Source organism: Pristis pectinata, chromosome 2 (genome assembly GCF_009764475.1).
Source record: "Pristis pectinata isolate sPriPec2 chromosome 2, sPriPec2.1.pri, whole genome shotgun sequence".
Taxonomy (NCBI): domain Eukaryota; kingdom Metazoa; phylum Chordata; class Chondrichthyes; order Rhinopristiformes; family Pristidae; genus Pristis; species Pristis pectinata.
Window position 1 is genome coordinate 27,410,252 of NC_067406.1, and position 22,664 is coordinate 27,432,915.

Consider the following 22,664-nt stretch of genomic DNA (forward strand, 5'->3'; position numbering starts at 1 on the left):
CAGTGAATTGCATCTTTTGTGTAGAGTGTTCTGGGGGCAGCCCGCAAGTGTCGCTTCCAGCGCCAGCATAGCATGCCCACAACTTCCTAACCTGTTCATCTCTTGGAATGTAGGAGTAAACCGGAGCAGCCAGAGGAAACCCATGCAGTCACGGGGAGAACGCACAAACTCCTTACAGACAATGGTCGGAATTGAACGTGGGTTGCTGGCACTGCAATAGTGTTATGCTAACCGCTACACTACTGTGCCTGCCCTGGTGAAAAATGCATTTAACCATGAATCGACTCCCATATAGCCATTAAGATATCTTTATTATTCACCAGATAACCGTTGACCAGTTGGGCAGATTTAACAACAATCAGACTGGGACTCACTGAACAATTTATAACTTTATTGCAGCATAGTTCAAATCAGTACATTGTGCTGTTTTTAACTTGCGTCTTTGTTCCTTTTCATTTTAGGCTCACTAATCAAAAGGTTCATTTCATTGAGATTTGTTTCTGAACCTTCGGACACTGTCACCGTGCGAGGCGGGTCTTTCCTCCTGAACTGCTCGGCAACAGCAGATCAGGGACCAGTGAATATTGGGTGGAGAAAAGACGGAGTCTTCTTAAACCTGGCGGTGGATGAGAGGCGACAACTGATGCCGGATGGATCCTTAATGGTACAGAACGTGGTCCACACAAGGCACCATCGACCTGATGAAGGACTGTACCAGTGCGAGGCCTCGGTGCTGGGGGCTGGATCAATAGTGAGCAGGACAGCTCGGTTAACTGTGGCAAGTAAGCAAATCCAAACCAACCAGTCAGATTGTATCAAGTCTAATTTTCTTGTTTTTCTCCCTTTCTGCATTATTTTCTGCTAATATTATTGGTTTTATTTGCAGCATAATCTGTGTAGTAGATTTTTCTGTCACATGAATTTGATGAGACAATACATCCACAGCAAGCTGTTCCCTCCATTCCCATCCGACTGTTTCTACTGATGGTTAATGCTGGTGTGTAGTCTCAGTAGTGTTGATGTCCCTCTCTTATGCTTTGCCAAACTTTTTCTTTGCTTAATTTGTGACGTATGTGAATTGAGTATCAACAGATGAATTTACTGCAAAGAGGCATCAAGACCAAATTGTCTATTGCATGTGTTCCACAAAGTAACCATGGATTGACCAGAAAGCTTGCTTTTCTCCTCCTGGTCTGCAGACTCTGATCGGAGAATACCCATAATGCTCCTAAGGATCAAATTATGGACTTTGCTGATCATTTCGAATTAATTTTAAGCAGGAAATGAAACTACTGAAAATTCTCTCGGTTGTTTGGTTTTAGTTTCTATTCCAAAGAAAATCTTAGCAAATGATTCAAAAGTGAAATATTGAAAGTACAGAATCTGTATGTTCCTGTTGGAATAAAAGGCAAGGCTAACAGGTTTAGGGAATGTTGGTTATCGAGGGATATTGAGGCCCTGGTAAAGAAAAAGGAGGTGCAAATCAGGTATAGGCAGTTAGGATCAAATGAGGTTCTTGAGGAGTATAAGAATTGCAAGAGAACTCTTAAGAGAGAAATCAGGAGGGCTAAAAGAGGAAATGAGGTTGCTCTGGCAGACAGGGTGAAAGACAATCCTGAGGGTTTCTATAGCAATATGAAGAGCAAAAGGATAGTAAGGGACAAATTGGTCCTCTTGAAGGTCAGCGTGGTCTTCTATGCATGGAGCCGAAAGCCGCGGGGGAGATCTTAAATGAATTTTTTGTAACTGTATTTATTCGAGACTCAGACACAGAATCTATAGAGCTGAGGAAAATGAACAGTGAGGTCATGGACCATATCCGGATTACAGAAGAGGAGGTGCTTGCTGTCTTGAGGCAAATTCGGGTGGATAAATCCCCAAGGCCTGATGAGGTGTCCCCTTGGACCTTGAGGGAGGCTAATTGCAGGGGCCCTGACAGAGCTATTTAGAACGTCCTGGATGATGTGCCAGAGGACTGGAGAATAGTTGCTCCAATGTTCAAGAAAGGCTCTAAGAATAAGCCAGATAATTATAGGTCAGTGAGCCTGACCTCAGTCGTGAGTAAATTATTGGAAGGTATTCTTTACAACATTTTTATTAAATCCGTGAAAAAAATACAGAGTACATGCATCAAAAAAGAAAGTAAAAATACTACTGAATACATTGTAATAAGTCGTACTTAGGATTACGATACTCTAAATCAATAATCACATATAGTAGTTAGTTAATAAGGAAAGAAAAAATTGAAATATTTTATTACAAAAAAAAATTTACCCCCACTACCAAAACCCGAAGCTGTTAGATAGAAGAAACAGCAAGGAAAAACCTTAAAAAACGTAACAGTGTCAGCCAATATCTGCATTTTAGTCCCCAAATCAGATATTTTGAAAATAATTCAAAAAGAGTCCCCACAGGGTTTGAAAGTCTAGGTTAGATTCAAAATCTGAACAGCGAATCTTCTCTAGATTCAAGTATGACATAACATCCTGTAACCATTGAACATGCGTAGGTGAAGTAGCTTCCTTCCATTTAAGCAATGCTGCTCTCCTGGCTATAAGAGAAATAAAAGCCAGAATATGTAAATCAGAAGCCTTCAAAGTTATATTTTTTTCTCCTAAAATCCCAAATAGTGCAGTCAAAGGATTAAGTTTAAAATTTATTTTAAAAAGTACAGAAAAAGTATGAAAGACCTCTGTCCAATATTTCTTAAGACTCTGACAAGTCCAAAACGTGAATTAAGGAAGCCACTCCATTATTGCATTTGTCACAGTAAGGAGATATATCAGAATAAAAACGGGATAGTTTATCTTTAGACAAGTGAGCTCTATGGACCACATTAAATTGAAGGAGAGAGTGACGAGCACGTAATGATGAAGTATTGTCCAACTTGAAAATTTCATTCCGTTTCCTCGGAAATTGACATCTGCAAATCTTGTTCCCAAGTGTTTTTAATTTTATCTAGTGGCACCTTACTCATTCCTAGTAATCTGTCATAAATATTAGATATTGAGCCATCCTGAAAGGGTTCCAACTTAAAAATTACATCTAATAAATTCTTATCGGGACACAAAGGAAAAGAATGTAATTGAAATCGAAGAAAATCTCTAATTTGTAAATATCTAAAAAAAATGAGTTTTTGGTAAATTATACTTGGTAGACAATTGTTCAAATGAAGAAAGATTTCCTCCAACAAACAGATCTTGAAAACAAGTAATACCTAATTTGTCCCACTCTTTAAAAACTACATCAGTCATAGAAGGTTTAAAGAAGTAATTAGAGAAAATGGGACTGGACAAAGAAAAACTCAATAAACCAAAATATTTTCTAAATTATAACCAAATCCTCAAGGCATGTTTAACTACTAAATTATCTGTTAGTTTAATTAATGATAAAGGAAGTGGAGAACCAAGCAGAGAAATAATAGAAAATTTTTTAACAGAGTTAATTTCCAAAGATACCGATACTGGACAAGCCTCTCGATTAATATAGTATAACCAAACGTAAGATTTCGTATATTGACTGCCCAGTAATAAAATCTAAAATTAGGTAAGGCTAAACCTCCATTCTTTTTAACCTTCTGAAGGAGGAAGGTATTCTAAGGGACAGGATATATATGTATTTGGATAGGCAGGGCCTGATTAAGGATAGTCAACATGGCTTTGTGTGTGGTAGGTCATGTCTAACCAATCTTATACAGTTTTTCGAGGAGGTTACCAGGAAGATTGATCAAGGGAAGGCAGTGGACATTGTCTATGTGGACTTGAGCAAGGCCTTTGACAGAGTCCTGCGTGGGAGGCTGGTCCTGAAGGTTAAGTCGCTTGGCATTCAGGATGAAGTAACCAATTGGATTATCGTTGGCTTAGTGGGAGAAGCCAGAGAGTGGTAGTAGATGGTTATCTCTCTGATTGGAGGCCTGTGACTAGTGGTGTGCCGCAGGGATTGGTGCTGGGCCCGTTGTTATTTAAGATGGTAATGTGGTAAACTGGATCAGCAAATTTGCACATGACATCAAGATTGGGGGTGCAGTGGACAGCGAGGAAGGCTATCAAAGCTTGCAAAGTGATCTGGACCAGCTGGGAAAATGGGCTGAAAAATAGCAGAGGAATTTAATGCAGACAAGTGTGAGGTGATGCACTTTGGGAGGACAAACCACAGTAAGACTTGCACAGTGAATGGTAGGGCACTGAGGTATATGGTAGAACAAAGGGACCTGGGAATATAGATCCATAATTCCTTGAATGTGGCATCACAGGTAAATAGGGTCATAAAGAGAGCTTTTGGCACTTTGTCCTTCATAAATCAGGGCATTGAGTACAGGAATTGGGATGTTACGTTGAAGTTGTATAAGACATTGGTGAGGCCAAATTTAGAGTATTATGTGCAGTTCTGGTCACCTACCTACAGGAAAGATATTAATAAGCTTTTGAGTGCAGAAAAACATTACACGGATGTTGCTGGGACTTGAGGTCTTGGGTTATAGGGAAAGGTTGAAAAGGTAGGACTTTATTCCCTGGAGCACAAAATTATGAGGGGTATAGATAGGGTGAATGCACGCAGACTTTTTCCCCTCAGGTTGGGTGAGACTAGAACTAGAGGACATAGGTTTAGGGTGAAAGGTGAAATACTTAAGGGAAACCTGAGGGAAAACTTCTTTACTCAGAGGGTGGTGTGAGTGTGGAACAAGCTGCTAGCAGAAGTGGTAATTGTAACATTTAAGAGAAGTTTGGATCGGTACACAGATGGGAGGGGTTTGGAGGGATATGGTCCGGATGCAGGTAGATGGGGCTAGGGAGAAAACCAGGCCATCATGGACTAGAAGGGCTGAAGGGCCTGTTTCTGTGCTGTAGTGCTCTACGACTCTCTGATCTCACTTTCCCATACTTGTTTCTTTTATGACAGGCACAGTATTGGTACAGACTCGTAGAGCAGACTCATTTTATGACAACATAAAATACATGATAAAAAGGGAATAGGATAGAAAATGCACAGATGTTCCAAAAAAGGTATAACTCATCCCAACAATACTTTGGAATTACACACTATATTTTGTATTCAAGTCAGTAAATCAGAGAGTAGTTCTTATTGTCAGCTCGTACAACTGTAGGCAAGGAAAACTAATAATCAACTAATAGAATCAGGTTAACTGGCACATGTTTGATGAGAGCAGTCTGTGATACATGAAGACAGACAGGCTATGTTTCCACAGGAGTTCTCTCTAACTCTTGCCATTATTTGAATGAAAGTCCTCCTGAATATTTGGCATTGCATCATGTTGGTATCCTGTCATTTACTCCTGTCTTTTCTGGGCTTCAGGGACTGCCTTGCATTGCTACAGCAAACTTACTGGCACCATTTTTAATCAAATGCAAAAAAAAACACTCCTTCAGAAAGCAGCAAGTTGTTGATGTTAGTTAGACGAACTAAAGTGGGAGGAGGTTCATGTCTAGTAGGTAACTAGGCTAGTTTAACCTAGCTCCTGTTGGTTGAGTGCAATTAAAATCACAACTTTTTTCAGTACTTGATATCACTGCCATCAGTGAGGGCCAGGTTGCCTTGCAACAATGGTAAAGCATGTCAATTCTCTTACTATTCTCCTCCTGAAACAGAAACAACTGACAGGAGAGTGCCAGCTCAAATGCATCAGCAAAACACTGTAAATTCACTGCAGAACCCCCTGTCATTTGCAGGAGGCCAAGATGCAAGGAGTGAAAGTGTTCACAATAGTCAGTGCTCAGTGCGACACTGGTTACAATCTGTAAGAAAGCTGTCCACATTTATAGGGTATGTGCAAAATGGCTTGGGCCAAGCTGGAGGTGTGACAACAAGAGATGTCTATGTGAACTTCAATAGAACATTCAGCAAGGTCCCTCACGGTAGGCTAATCCAGAAGATTAAAGCATTGATTTATGGTGACTTGGTAGATAGGATTCAAAACTGGCTTGGCTACAAAAGACAGAAGGTAGTGGTGGAGGGGTGTTATGCTGACTGGAGGTCTGTAACCAATCATGTTCTGCAGGGATCAATGCTGAAACCTCTTGTGATACCTATAAATGATTTGGATGAAAATGTAGGTGATCTGCTTAGTAAGTTTGCAGATGACACAAAAATTGTGGATTGTGAGGAAGTGGAAAGGATACAACAGGATATAAATGAATTGGAAATATGGGTGGAGAAATGGCAGATGGAGTTTAACCTGGACAAGTGTGAGGTGTTGCACTTTGGGAGGTCAAATGTAAAAGGAAACTATACAGTAAATGGCAGGACTCTTGGCAGCATTGATGTACAGGGGGATCTTGGTGTGCAGGCCCATAGCTCTGAAAGTCACAGCACAAGTGGATAGGGTGGTACGGTATGCTTGCTTTCATTGCTCAGAGCATTGAATATCAAAGTCAGGAAGTCATGCTGCAGCTGTATAAAACTATGGTTAGGTTACATTTGCAGTTCTGGTTGCTGCATTATTGGAAAAATGTGGAAGCTTTGAAGAGGGTGCACAAGAAGTTCACCAGGATGTTGCCTGGATTAGAATGTATTGGCTATAAGGAGAGGTTGGATAAATGTGGATTGTTTACTCTGGAGCATTGGATGATGAAGGGCAATCTAATGGAAGAATATAAAATTATGAGAAGAAAAAATAGGGTAGATAGAGTCTTTTTCCCAGGGTGGAAATGCTTAATACCAGAGGGCATAGCTTTAAGGTGAGAGGGGGAAAGTTTAAAGGAAGTTTACAAGGCAATTTTTTTTAAACAGAGAGTGGTAGGTGCCTGGAAAGCACTGCTGGGGAGGTGGTGGAAACAGATACAATAGCAACATTTAAGGGACATATAGACAGGCACATGGATGTGCAGGGAATAGAGGAATATAGACCATTTGCAGGAAGATGGGATTACCTTAATCTGGCATCATTGTCATCACAGACTTCATGGGCTGAGGGCCTGCTCCTGTTCTATATAAGGAGGACCAGAATGCTTTCCAAGGAGGAACATTGATCCCTGTGTTTATAAGTTGGATTTCTTACAAAAAGAGTTTCTTCTCCTGAGCTGTGCCCACCACACAACTTTCCTATTGCTTTGTGATGGAAATGTACCATGCTAAAGTAATAAGAAGTTAGGAAGTACAAGTTTGAAAATGACCTCACCCAATCTCAGTCAACATGCACCATTCTGGTTGTTGGAGGATGTGTTCACATTAGAATTAATTAATCTATGGAAATTCAGGAACTACAGGTGCAAATTTATCTTTTCTTTTCAAGAATGCGGGATTTATTATACATTATGTTTCAAGTTGCTTGTAGTGGCTGTCCTGAAAAGCTATAATCTGGATTAAAGTAGATTGGTTTAGTTTGATCAGAAATCCCAGATACCACGTGACCACTGACCTCTATGTCTTGGTTGCGTTTCTGACTAAAATCCCAAACTAAACTACTTCAATCCAGAAATCTACAATCTCACTGGTCTCTAAGTGTTCTTCTGAGTTCACTGATCTCTTGATATCTGTCCTACATATTTGAGAAATGTTGCTCTTCCTTATATCTGAAACTCTCTCTCTCTCTCTCTCTCTCTCTCTCTCTCTCACACACACACACACACACACACACACACACACACACACACACACACACACACACACACACACACACACACACACACACACACACACACACACACACACACACACACGCATAACCTTGCAGATCTCTCTGACCAAACAATGATTTATACAGCTATCCAGAATTCTGCAATTGTTTTTGTGGCCATTTCATTGACTGACATTTGGTTGTCAAATGAAGGACTGGAGCCAGCCCACTAACAAGACTCACCAACCCACAGCCCAGACTCATTAGCCTGCTTGCACATTCTTTTTCTGGATGTGGAGGGTTGGATGAGCTGAACCCTGTTCCTGGCATTCATCTGGCAAAATCCGTAAATGGCTTCTCACCTTCCGGAATTGCCAACATATAAAGGACTGACAGATTGAGGTTTCCATATTCTGAAGCAATAGGTTGAATCATAACAATCATGAGCACCCAAGGACCCTCTAAACATTGAAACTTTTCAATTAATACTTCATCCTCTAACAGTGCTGACATATTGTGATATGGTGATAATTGTAATACTTCTCAGTCCCACGCTTGAATCATAAATGCAAGATAGGTTTCAATCAGATACTTCTTCAAGTGACAGGGCTGAATAATCTCACACAAAAAGGTCCTCATGGGTTTCCTTGATTTTATTAATATGATATTCAGGCATGTTTTCCTCAGCTGCAGGGATATTAGGAGGCAGAAGCTCTTTATTCAGAAGAAAACAGGGTGTAGAAGTTGATTGAATCCTTGTTCGTGACCAGTGCTTGGCAGTGATGAGTGCTATTCAATTTGAAAAACCCAGTTTCTCCATCCGTTCTCCTTGGCCTGCACCAATTTTTTTAAAAATTACTTATTGGGATGTGAATGTCGCAGACAAGAACAGCATTTAATTGTCCTAAATGCCTTTTGCACACCTTTAAGTGGAGGTACTCCCATTGTACTGTTGGGTAGGAAGTTCCAGGATTTAGACACAGCAACGATCAAGTACCAACGATTCACTTCAGTGTGAACAGTATCCTTTACCCATTTTGCAAGATGCTGATTTAATATCTTAGCAAGCTGGACCTGTGTCATCCCTGCAGGCGGCCAAATATAGATTCAGATAGTCCAAGCTATCCAATTATTAATATATAAAAAGGTTGTATGTGTACACCAGGTTGTCATAAGGGGTTAAACCAGCTGCACAGATATTGCAGTCCATAATGGACAAAGTAGTACAGGAAAGCCAAGGCATCCATCGAAACAAGGTGACATTGCAATTGTCACAGTGACTGAACACGAGTACTTGAAGGTTCTGGAGGAAGTACTTGACGGGTTGCAGAAACACAACGCACCACTGAAGTGGTACATTTATGCAGCCTGAGCTTGTTTATTTGGGCTTCAGAATTAACCAGAATGTGCAGAGACCTGTGTAGTGGAAGGTCCAGTCATGGATGCTGGAGGGCTAACTACTCTTACTGGGCTTCACTCCTTTCTTTAGTCAAAATTCTTTACAAATTTGGCCACCATGCTGAATCCTCAAATAGGATGCCTGGCTCTGGGGCAAGAAGGAATGAAACCCCTCTGTTCAGCAAAGCTGAGGAGTGAATACTTCCAAGTTCTTTGCAACTTATGGAAACTGTTAGAGCTGTTGTGTGATGCTTTCAGCTGCATGAATAGATAGTTATATATTATCTGACTGGTGTATAATTACACATATGTAAATAGTTGATGATATGACATAATATATGTAGATAGTGTGGGTCTGTTGCTTTTCTAGGATCCAAGGGGCTCAGCCTCAGAATAAAGGGGTGTCCCGTTAAAACTGAGATGAGGAGGAATATTTTTAGCCAGATGGTGGTGAATCTGTGGAATTGAATGCCAGAGGACTGTGCGGGCCACGTCACTGGGTGTAATAAAGGCAGCAATTCATAGGTTCTTGTTTGGTAAAGGGTTTAAAGGGAGAAGACAGGAGGATGGGGTTGAAAAAGATCAGCCATGATTGAATGGCAGATCAGACTCAATGGGTTGATTGGCCTAATTCTGCTCCTTGACCTTATGGTCTTTTTAGGAGTGGGGGGGGAGGGGGAAGCCAAATGGTGTCTATAAAGTATGCACGTATCTTAAAGAATCATGAGTGCCACATGGTATGACTTTTGATTCATTGTTGTATTAGCCACCACAATTATTTGGGTGTTGTTCATTTTCAGTAAAGGATTCTTGATTAGAAATTTTATGTTATGTTTTCTAAGTACGTTAAGTAATGCCTCCATTCATCATACCATTGGAGAATACATCCATGATCTTTGATTCTCACAGCTGATACTTCTATGTCACCAGCTGACCACCACCAAGTGTAATAATGGAACTTGCTTGACCAGTCTATTTGTGTTTAAATTTGACAATTTTATTACAGTTAGGGTAGACTATGCATCTTGTAGGTTTATACTTTGAGAAGCCAACACAACATGATTGAATTTTGTGTAAGGTGAGTAGTAAATGCTGTTTCAAATCTATCTCTATAAGATATCCAACAACGTGTTTTACAGTAATGTTTCACTACTAGAGGAGCATAATATCACTGCACTTCATTCTTATGACATGGTTTAGCCAAGCCACTAAGCTGACATTACACCAAGTTGCATCAGATTGCAATACAAAAAGATAGAAAATGCGAGGCAGCTGTGTGCTCCAACATGTCTTTGTTAGGATTTTCCAAGAACACGTTTGCATCTCAGTTTTCCATAATTGGAGTCATGGTGATTATGGTGTGAATGCTAATCTGCAGGGTTTACTGAGGAGTTGCACAGTGATTTTTCCTGTAACTAATGTGCCTTTTGTAATTCACTGTTGAAAGATTGGCTTTTATAGGGAAGAAACAAATTGAAGCTATGAATTTCTCCTGAGAGATGAAAGTTCTTATTTGGGTTGTGGGGGTGGAATAGTTCAGATCAATTCTATGCTCCTATTGTTCTAAGAAACCAAATGCTAACACAACAGCTGTTTAACATTTCTCTGCAATAATATTTTCATAGCTAGACCCAGATGATAAAAATCAATGAAACAGGAGCAGAAATAGATCTTTCAAGCTTACTCCACCATTCCATAAGATGATGCTTGGTTTATTAACCAATCCCATTTTCCCACATCGCCCTCTATTTTTTAAACTCCTTTAATCTACAAAAATCTATCAGTCTTTAAATGTGCTCAGTGAGGGAGTGTCCACAGTGCTCGATGGGAGAGAACTATAAACATTCACAACTCTTTGTGAAGGAACTTTTTATCTCTATCCTAAAGGATTAAGAGTCCATTGCCCCTGCTTCTTGACTCCATCGTGCTAGGAAAAAGCTGTTAACTCCGTAATAGTTTGCTATTGGATGCTTCATTCTTGCCAAGCCAACTGGTGCACATTATTCTCAGTGCACAGCCTGCATCCCCCATTCTCAACACATTTCCAAACATACATCATACCTCGTACTTTCCAGTATCAAATCCGCCAAACCCTTTAATAATTTTGTATCACCTTTCCAGAGCAAACTATTCCTTTCTCACCTGAAGATGTACTTCCCGATCAAGATAAAAAGAGTGTTAAGCACCCCAAGAAAGGGTGCTACAATGGTGAAGAGGTGTTGGACCATTGACTGTGAGGGGAAAATATGTTTTTGAGATATTCTTCTCTTGAAATTGGAATTGGGGAATCAGCTGCAGGTCTACTGGGCTTTGGAGGTGGAATGGAAACAGGAACAGCAAAGGTGAGGTCTCTGTTGAGGACAGACTGCTCCGCATCAGAGAAGGGGAGCTCAGAGGGGATAATAAAGAGATGGCAGGGGTTGGGGCTGAGGGAGAGGGAAGATAGCTCGGAGGAGTGAGGGAGGATGAGGGGTTGGAGTGGCATATGGTCAGGGCTGGGTGGGGTTAGTGGCACAAATGTTAGCAGGGGAAGAGCAATGGGACCCTGTGCCGGTGGTGGGTGGTGGGTGGGGGCCCTGCCCTGGAAGGAAAGGAGTGGAAGATTGATTGAGGAGTGGGCATGGGGGAGGGAGACAGGCCCGGGTCCAAAGTTGGGGGTAGATGACTGGCAGCAAAGTTAGATGGTTATCAGTTTTAGGGGGTCTCAGGGTTGGAGGGGTCACTTTGAGTACAGTTGGCTGTTGGGAGTTGGGGTTATTTTGGTGCCTGAGGAGTGGGTGCCCATTGCCGGTACTCAACTTGCAGGTCTCCAGTTTGACGATGTGGCATTATGACCACATTGTCCAGTGATAAACTAGCAATATAGCCTTGCAGGGGGAATGCAGGCAGTTATCCATTGACCCCTAACATTGAAATGATGTCAAATGTGATTGATTTCAGGATGTTGAATGAAAACACAGAAATGGTTACCATTATGTTTTATACCTGTAAACATTGATATTAAATTGTATGACCCCATAAACACTACCTTCATGCAATAGAATTTGTATACAAATGCTGAAAGTGGAAATAAATACAAAAAATTCAAGAAATAGCAGCTTGTATGTCAGCAAGTTACAGAGAAAGATGGTTAAACAATTCAGCTGTGACTGGATTGAGAGAAAAGGATTCTCCTCAAACATCAGCATTTTTGTTTTGTCACTGACCATATCTGTTGAAGCTTCTGAACTTTCTATTTAGTGTTTCCGACAGAGGAACATTGTTTTCTAATAGCGTAGGCAGTTGTGAAGAAAACATCTCTGTGCTTTTTCTCTTATCCCAAGTGCAAAGATGGGTGAATTAAAATTCTGTGCAGGCAAGGAGAGGAGGGAGTCAGACACCACGACACAATCTCATCTCAGATTGTATCATTTGTAGCCAATATGGCAATTCACAGCAATCTGAGCACTTTATTCAGTTCCTCAGCAAGGTATTATACATCAATATTACAGCTGCCTGTTACTGGCAAAAGATGCCTATACACTTGGATCTATAAGTAGGGATTTTGTCGAAAAGCTATTACTCAATTTCACTCTGATCAACAATAGCAGTGGTTGGAGTCATTTGTTTCTGTAAGTCTGGAGGCATATCAGCAAGGGTATGAACAAGGCAACTCAATTCACATCACAATGCTCAACACAATGCTCTGGCTCTGTGCTCTGGCTGGTGTCCGATTTTCAGCACAATGGCTAATGTGCCCTATTCACATTGTGCTTGCTTGTACAGCCCGTTCTCATCACATTGCCCAGTACAAGCCATTCTCACCACAGTGGTTAGTATAGCCTATTTCCCCCACATTGTGTAGTGCAGTCTTCTCACCACAGTGGCTGGTGCAGCCCATTCTCATCACCTTGCCCTGTACAAGCCATTCCTACTACAGTGGCTAGTAGCCTATTTCCCCCATACTTTGTAGTGCAGTCTTCTCACCACAGTGGCTGGTACAGCCCATCATTTCCACACTGCATAGTATAGTACACCATCCCCATGGTGCCAATGCACCCTTTCACAGCATGCTGATCAGCGTATCTATTGGATGTTCCATTCTTGCCAAGCCAACAAGTGCACTTTATTCTCAACATACAGCCTGCCTTCCCCATTCTCAATACATTTACTAGCATACCTCATTCGCAGCACACTGCCTACTGTACCTCACTCTTAGTACATAGACCCATACACCCATTTTCCGCGTTGCAGATGTTCGTTATTTCTTGCACCTTTCTATATTGGCAAGGTTGCAAGGCAGCATAGGTGTCGGGCATGCTTATATCAGTTGCACGAGAGGTGCTTGAAGTGGCTGATTGTCTCTGCACCTCACTGTTTCAGTGAGCACAGCAGTACTCTCAAAAGTATTTACTTTAGGTGTGCCATATTGGAGTTAACAGCTTTATGAAATAATCTCGCGAGATGTCTCACACAAAAGAAAAGTAAATGTTTTGGGAGAGACTAAAGGATATGATAAGTGGTTAAGTAGGTTGGGTTTCAATTTCCTATATTGTTTTGCTTAATGGCCTTTCTCTGTTCCTAAATTATGTCTTTAATGTGTCAGCTTTATGAGTCAGCACAGAGCTTTATGCAACAGCGATACATATCGGGCAATAAGGTCAAGGCACCCAATTCACAGCCTGCATAATTTCCTGTCCATCAATTTAATGAACAAAGATCTGTGATGCAAGCACTAAATCATAAAATGTTCTGGCATTTTGATGACACAATGCAAAATGTGTGTTTAAAAAAATTCTTGAGGGAAACCCCCTTAAGTTTGAAAACATTCAGTTGTTTTATATTTACTGCATCCCATCTTTGGTATGGTAACATTCTTGGCTCTAATGAACAGCAGGACCACTCAATAATAGTAACAGAAAATTCTGGAAATATTCAACAGGCTATGCAACATCTGTGGAAAGAGATAATGTTGAACATCATAGAACTGTGAAAGAAAGAAAATAAATTAGGTTTAAGTTGCAGAGAGGATGAGGAAATGATGGATAGCACAAGGGGAATATCTCTGAAAAGGAGATGCCAGAGTTGCCATGGGGATAAGTTGAGGAGGTCATTGGGTCAATTAGGCAAACAGCACTTCACCTTCTGTCTTGTGGACTTTTGGACTCAATCTTAACTCTGTGCCAGAACTGGCTATTTTTGCTATAGGTCTGTGCTATATACCTGTGATATTGGTTCCGTTCATCTGTCCATCAGCACAGCCTAACATGCTAGCCTTGTCCTATAGCCCTGCATTTTGCACCTCTTCATGTTCCTTTGTCTGCATTCTCACTCTCTTACTGCCCACAGCTCAAAAGTTTAGTCACACTCTTTCCTCTCTCTAGCTGTCCCATTTATGCGTTGACTCAGTGACAACTTATCTCCTCTGCGGCCCTGGCCTCACCTGATCAAAGACATTCCTTTTGTCCTCCCTGACATTTTCCTGCAACGCGTTTCTCTCTTTCCCACTTCTGATGAAGGGTCTTCGATCTGAAATGTTGCCTCTTGTTTTTTATTTCCAACAGATGCTACCTAACTTGTTGAAAGTTTTTTCCAGCATTTTTATTATTTTAGACTGCCAGCTTTTGTTTCATTTCTGAAGTTCTCTGTAAGGTGACTACTGATTCATTTTTGCTGAGGTCTGGAATGAAAATGCCAGGGTCAAAAAGCCTGAGAAACTAGAGGAACGGTTGCTTACGAATTTAACCCTGCATGAATGTGGAGAGTAGCTCAAAACTTAGTCTGTGCAATTTTAATATTTATTGGCAGAAACTGAAGTTAACTAATGTGTTAATAGAATTATCAGCAGATGTACAGCATATAACATTAATTAAAATGTGTCAGACATGTTGGACTGTTTTACTGTGAGTTAAAAAGCTGAGAACCCCAATTAAATGATATCCAACTTATTAATGTTATTCAAGTTCTTGGTGATATCATTTGTCATTGTTAAATTGTGTACTTCTGTGCGCCACACTAAAAAAAACCTTTAGCCTTGCCAGATTTAGAGGTGTTGCTCCCTGCAGAGGTGTAGAATGATCATTATGGTCTTCAAAATTAAAAGTTAAAGCCTAAAGTTAAACTAGCAAGAACATCGGAAACTAGGAACAGAAGTAGACCATTCAGCCATCAAGCCTCTCCCATCATTCAATACGATCATGACTGATCTGCCCCAGGCTTCATCTCTTTTGTGCCATTCCACACAGTTCTCAACAAGAACATATGAAGATAATAAGAACATAAGAAAAGAGAAATACTACAATAGGGATGGTGGGAAGGAACAAACCTGCATAATAGGCCAAATTCAAAGCAACTGAGGTTTCCTGGTGGTGAGACGGCGAGAATGGGTGGTGGTGTAGCTGAGAGGAATGGTTGAAAATAAGATGTATCATCAGTAAAATACAAGCGATACAAATTTATCGGATATATTTATTTAAAAGACCATTTTCACTTGACAAAGCATGAATGATTTATCAGATATATTTGTCTTTGGATAACAAAAAAGGGTAAAATATCCTAAAAAAAAAATCCTGTTAGCTTTCTTTTCCAAAGGCTTGTTTTCACTTGGCAACTCTCAACTGCATTTAAATACCAAGTTCACCTAAGGCTTAATTAGTGAACTAAACATCTTCAGGGCCCTCCTGGAAGTGTAAGTAGAGCCCTAGCCATGAGAGTAAAGTTCAAGATGAAAATGCTGGAAAAACTCAGCAAAGCAGGTCACATCTGTGGGAAGAGAAATAGAGTTAATGTAGAGAAACAGAGGACTGCAGATGCTGGAATCCAGATGAAAAACACAGTGATGCTGGAGGAACTCAGCAGACCAGGCAGCCTCCATGGAGAAAAACAAGCGGTCAATGTTTTGGGTCAGGACCCTTCTTCAGGACTGAAGATAGGAAAAGGGGAAGCCCAATGTATAGGAGGGAGATGGCGGAGAACGACGAAAAATAACAGCCCGGGCACATCTTGGACAGTGAGCCCCAGAGCTGTGGAAGAAAGAGAGAGGGTCAGAAGGTGTTGGCACATGGCAGAGAGGGTAGACCAGAGGGCACAGAGGGATCCTTCAGTCCTGAAGAAGGGTCCTGACCTGAAACGTTGACTGCTTGCTTTTCTCCACGGATGCTGCCTGGCCTGCTGAGTTCCTCCAGCATCATCGTGTTTTTCTTCTAGATTCCAGCATCTGCAGTCCTTTTGTTTCTCTAGTGTTACTGCTCCACTGTGAAGTCTCTTCAAGAATGCCCACTCTTCCTCTCTTTGACAGGAGCTTTGTGAGTCTGCCTTTCACTGCTCCCTTCTGTGACCTCTGCTGCGGTCTGGCTCCTCGATCATGTGCTCACTCAGACTCTGTTCCACAGCTATGTGACCTTCCTCGTTCTGTGTCTACGCTGCCATCTTGTTCCACGTGACTTCCAGGTCCATTTCCAGGCCACCCAGTTTGGCTCCAGCCTGGATCTCCGGTATGTTCACTCTATCCCTCGTTGTTCTCTCTGGTTCTCCCTGTGGCCTCTGCTCTACCCTCCCTGCCATGCGTCAACACCTTCTGGCCCTCTCTCTTTCTCTTCCACAGCTCCGGGCCTTGCTCTCCAAGATGTGCTCAGGACCGTTATTTTTCATCACTCTCGCCTGGTGGATTCGCTCTCCCCTCTTCCCCTGCACCTGCCTATCACTATCTCTTACCTGCATCTACCTATCACCACCTTGTGCCCACCCCGCCTCTCCTCTTCTGTCTACCTATCACTGATCTGCTTTCCCCTCCTATATATTGGGCTTCCCCTTTTCCTATCTTCAGTCCTGAGGAAGGTTCCTGACCCGAAATATTGACCGCCAGCTTTTCTCCATGGATGCTACCTGGCCTGCTGAGTTCCTCCAACATCATCGTGTTTTTCAACAGATTTAATGTTTCAGATTGATGACCTCTCATCAGACATTAGCTCTGTTTCTCTTCCCACAATTGGCCTGGCTTGCTGAGTGTTTCCAGTATTTTCAGATTTTATTTCAGAGTTCCAGCATATGCAGTTATTTTGATTTTCATAATATCAAGCTGACTTTTTGTTTCATTTTCATAAGAGCAATTAGGACTCTCAAAGACAACATTACCAGGGAAGTTGAAGAGATACATTTATAATATTATACATCATTCACTCCCTCTAGTGCTAACTCTAACTTCACCACTGCATAACATCTGAGGGATTTTGAAATATTTATGGCAGAGGTAGTCGATAAGGTAATGCTTCTCCTATGTTATATTTAAAATACACACTGTTGTTCGCTTTTACAACGATTTTTTGCTTAAATGCTAGTGTGATGGATTGGCTCTGTTGTTAAAGTAGCTAGCAGAAGAATGTTACACCAAAAGAAGAATTACTGCTATGATAAAATGTAGAGGTTGAGATTAATAATAACCTGTTATTTCTTCTGTTGGAGGAGATGAACGAGGGCATTGCTTGTCTTCACAGGAGAGTTGCTAAGTGCTAGCCATGGCATTCAACAGGGCAGACAGTGGATCTTTGCTTAATTCTGGTAATCACAAGCCCATTATCTTAACATCAATAACTTGTAATAATAATTGAATTCTTCAATGGGACAGGATGCAGGAATACCATTGGAGAAACATCCCAGCAATGCACAGGCAACATGGAACATTTGGAGGATCATGGAGATATTTGGAAGTTTTGCAGATAAAATTGATACTGGCATTTCCGAGTAGTTTATTTAGAGTTAAGAAAGCTTCTGTAAGATCTGTTTGAAAGACTTCTGAGTAAAGTTACAGCCATGGGAATCTAATGTGGAATACTGGGCTGTGTTAAAAAAGAGGATAAATATGAAAGACACAAAGTCACATTGACAAAAGGGGAATCTATACTTGGACACCAAGCATTTGAAACCATATTAATGACCCAGGTACCAAAACTACAGGTGAAATTTATGATCAGATACCAAACTAGACAGGTAATTAGCAAAAGATATGGGAAAAGAATTAACAACGTAGCTTGGTAGGTATATGACTAATTAAATTGAGCATTGATTGTAATAACTGGAATCTAAATCGTGGAATAAATATGGTTGAATAATAACAGGGAGAATTAAAAGACTTGGGATGGGCAACACTGGAATGGCGGAGGTGGGAAATTAACCATTCTGCCTCTTTCTTGTAAATGATTTTCTGATAAATTTACTAGTAGCTTTCAAAGGGAAATTTACATAAATATTTAATAATGAGCACTTGCAGAACAATAGTGACAGAACAGGGAAATGGGCTTAATTTTTCTGCCAAAGAGTTGGCACAGGCATGATAGGTTAAATGACCTCCTATGGAATTGGTAGCATGGTACAGGGTGCCTTATTTATTATCATTACCATGATGGCAAAGTTGCTTTCAGTAGTATCCTAATTACTAAATACAACCAGTAAGATACTGTAAGCCAGGAATACTCAGATTGTCGTTGTTCTTAACTGCAAATACAGTATATTCTCAGCTATCTGGCATTCATGGGGAATGGAGGGTGTCAGTTGCATGAACATGCTGGTTACACCTTGCTATCATGGTAATAATAAATAAGGCATCCAAAATCATCCTGCCAATTCCGCCTGCTATGAGTGTCCATGCCCATGCTTGGGTGTGTATTTTCACCATCCACCATCATATATGGAATGTTACACTTGGAAAGAGGCCACTTAATCCATCAAGCCTGTGCCAACTCTTTGGAGGAACATTTACACCCATTTCCCTGTTCTGTCCCTATGATTCTGCAAGAGTTCCTCTTTGAATATTTATATACATTTTGCACATCACACACTATTATTCTGTGCATAAACATTCAACTGAATTGAAGAACTACATATCATCTGTCCCTTTTAAAGAACAATGTTTCACACTGCAATCCTATATTTTAAGGTTAAACAGTATGAATGTAAAATATAGCAAAAATAAATCAAATGAATGACTGTACTACCCCATCGCATGAAGAGCCAGATCTTCAAAGAGGATGTTGCTGCTAATCAGCCTACAACCGTCTATTATATATAAACATAAATAAACTAAAATAGTCTTTTCACACTTGAAATAAAATTCACCGGGCTTATTTTCATAAAAACAAAACAACCTTATGTAGGCTCTGCCTTGACTTTTTACATGTAGGCTAGGCAACCGCTTAAACTAAAATCACTTAATTCTAAATGTCAAAAAGGCACTGCAATTTATTTGCCGTGTTCTGGATACTCCCATGGCATTTCATCAGGTTCAACAGAAGTGAATCAACGAAGGCTCAATGTTCTTAGAAAGTTTTGCCAGATCCATGAGAATACTGGATGCATACATTCTGGATAAACAGAAGTTTACTGTATATTGTAGCATTCCCTGCAGATACTTTTAAATTATTCAATCTAAAGAGGTGTACTGGAGTTAAAAAAAACTCCTCACTTTTATTGTAAACATTTGAGAGTAATGGAAGACATTAAATTCTTAGAGCAACAGTAAATGAAATTTGCAGAACAGAATTATGGTAGAATACTTATGTCTAGAAGGAATGGAATGAGCAATCATCTTGTGATTGAAAGTGATTTTTTTTTAAACTTAAAATGCATTGTACCCAATGGGCTCTCAGAGCAATTATAAGACACTTTGGTCAGGAATTTCCACGAGTAGCAGTTGCTTCTGCTCCATTGCCTTGCGGCTTGTACATATAAGCAGGATTCCCAGTGCACTTCCAGCAAAGTCCCTTTATTGTGCTGGGAGCAGCTTTGCAGAAATCCCTGATCCATGACATTTACTGAAGTCTCAGAACAACTCACTTCCAACAGAGCAAAAAATAAATTGCTAGAAGAACTCAGTGGGACAAGCAGCATCTGTGGAGGCAAAGGGAAGATTGATGTTTTGGGTTGAGACCCTGCATCAGGACTGAGAGTGTAGAGGGTAGATAGCTAGTATATAGAGTTGAGAGGGAGGGGTGAGGCAGAGGCTGGAAGGGGAAGTGACGGGCGGATGGAGCCAGGTAGGGGAGGATGAGGGGTGAGGAGGCAGAGGTTGGAAAAGGTAAACAATGAGAGAGGAAGAGAACTTGGGTGTTCTGATGGGAATTGGAAAGGAACAGAGCAGTTGTGGGTTATCCGAAATTGGAGCTTGGAACACTTCCAACAGAGTTGATGCACAGAACTACAACATAGAATTTCAAGGCTTGATGAATACAGTTTGGGGAGCAAGTTTTGAAGCAAAGCATTAAATACTGTTTCCATTGGTGATGTAGAATTAAAATTGAATCCGTCACCTCATCGAGGAGCAGAGCAAAGTTAGAGTGGAGAATGGACAGCCTGCATCAGAAATTCCCTGAAGAAGTAAGCTCACTTTAAACATTCCATTATCTCAGAATCTATTGCTAGTTTGGTATTGATTAAGCTGAGCTAAGAGAGCACAATATATTTCAGTACCATTATAGATTTGTATTTTTGTGCTAGTGCAAGGATTTTGACCTGGCATGCTGATCTTTGCTTGATTTGTAGAAATAAAAGCAGAGAAAGGTTACAGCCATCTGAGTATTCAGTCTGAACCACTGCTACTTAGCTCAGATACTCATGTAGACTTTCCTGGTTCAGGTATACAATGTGCAATTAATACTGACTCAGGAGAAATTGGTCCTTGGTTGCTCGCATTAAATGTATGCAAGAATATCTTCTCTGTTCATTGACTTCAATGGAGTACAATCAGCAGCCCAAATTCTTACACTTGTTTAGTACTAATGATTCAAAAAATAGCCTCCCCTAACCCCCAAGGGAAATTGGATAGGGAGGAGCATGTGTCAATCACAAAGCATCTCTGAACGTTTCTCAGTTTGCTACCATTGTGGGCATCCTCCTCTTTTGATTCTCGTCCTTGTTATCAAATCTCTCTATAGCCTTGCTTCACTCCATCTTTGCAATTATCTGCAGCCATACAACCCTTTGAGCTACTTGTGCTTCTTCAATTCTACCCCCACGAATGCCCTTGAATTTCACTTTCCCATCACCAGTCATGCTTTCTGTTGACAAGGGCCCAAGCTCTGGACTGCCCTTCTTGAAACTCTCAATCTCTCTACTTCATCCCTTGAAAATCTTCTGAAAATGTAGCTCTGGTTACTCTTACTCTCACCATCTGTGGCTTGGTCTCATTTTGTTTGAAAGCACTCCTCTAAAGCACATTTTACTATATTAAAAGTACAATATAAAGTAAATTGTTGTTCATAATTTTTCTGTAGGATCTCTACCTTGAAGCAAGACCAGGAAAATTTACCTTATGATATCTAGAGTAGAGACCTATTATCTATACTGTATAATTACCAATTTCTATAACAATTTAAAGAACATTGATAATTAGTAGGGTTAGATGGGGTCAGTGATACACCCATCTGCAAATGAACCAATTAAAGCACAAGTAAAGTGTTGATCTGAAATAATTCTTAACTTATCTGGCTGTTGAATAAACCAGAGAAATAGGAAAATAACCTTCATTGTCTTACTTTATTTTATTGATACTGGGAGGATCAAGCTACTCTGAACTTCCTTCCCTTGTTCTTCCAAAGATTAATCTACTGCGTGCACATATTCCTATCATTACCACACTGGCGCTTAAGATTTTCTCCTATTGTAACACTAACTCCTGCATCTCTGCACCAACCCCCACCTCAGTGTTTCTTTTATTCCACAATCTACATGATGTTAAGATTCCAGCGAGGCATAACTTTATTCATCTGTCATCTATTCTTTCCAGCTGCGGTGGGCCTTGATCCACTGCCAAGATTTCTTAATTGAGAACAAAATGTGTTCACTTATATTTTGATTAATTACACTAGATTTTATTCTTTTGGTTGAAGGCCTCTTTTCCCTGACCAGCTGAATGTAGGCAGTTCTATTCACATTAAAATCCATTAGAATTTATGGTTGTTGTCCTTCAGTAACCACTCATGTTCAGCATTCTGGACTATGTTTAATCTTACTCTCACTCTCTGGCCTTGTGTTGAAATCAGTGACCATGTTGTGGAATTAGGTTCCTTAAATTGTCCTGACATTCAAAAAGCTCAGCAGCAATAGCCACTGTGATTGGGGTCTTCACCTATTCCTTGCTCCACCATAATTTTAAATAGGAAAAGGGTTCAACTTACAGGAACCCTTTTCCTTCTCCCTAAGCTTTGATTGGAAAGGCTTATGTCGGTGGATGAGCTGAAGGTGGGAATCAGGCCAGTGACGGAACAGTAATTGATATGGAAGGACAAGTCCTCCTCTTCTACCTTATTGGAACGGCAATCCCTGACACGTACCTATTGCAGTGCAATTTTCTCTTCCCTTCACGGAAAGTTTGATGTCCTGTGGTTCATAAATCATGTGGATCTCTTACTCCTCTGCTTGGTGCCAAACAAATAAGTGATCATTACTTTTAATTGGGGAGGTGCATTAATTTATAACATAAGATAAGATCTTTATTAGTCACATGTACATCGAAACACACAGTGAAATGCATTTTTTGTGTAGTGTTCTGGGGGGCAGCCCGCAAGTGTCACCACGCTTCTGGCACCAACATAGCGTGCCCACAACTTCCTAACCTGTACGTCTTTGGAATGTGGGAGGAAACCGGAGCACCCGGAGGAAACCCATGCAGACACGGGAAGAACGTACAAACTCCTTACAGACAACGGCGGGAATTGAACCCGGG

At 40.7% G+C, this 22,664-nt stretch overlaps 1 protein-coding gene across 1 annotated transcript in view; it reads left to right on the forward strand.

Moving 5' to 3' along the window:
- The window catches only part of dcc (DCC netrin 1 receptor), a 703,166-nt gene that overhangs the window by 62,382 nt on the left and 618,120 nt on the right, over positions 1-22,664 (forward strand). Inside the window, exon 3 of the mRNA XM_052034012.1 lies at positions 462-782. Within this exon, the coding sequence (XP_051889972.1) occupies positions 462-782 (321 nt within the window). The remainder of the gene's footprint in view (positions 1-461; positions 783-22,664) is intronic.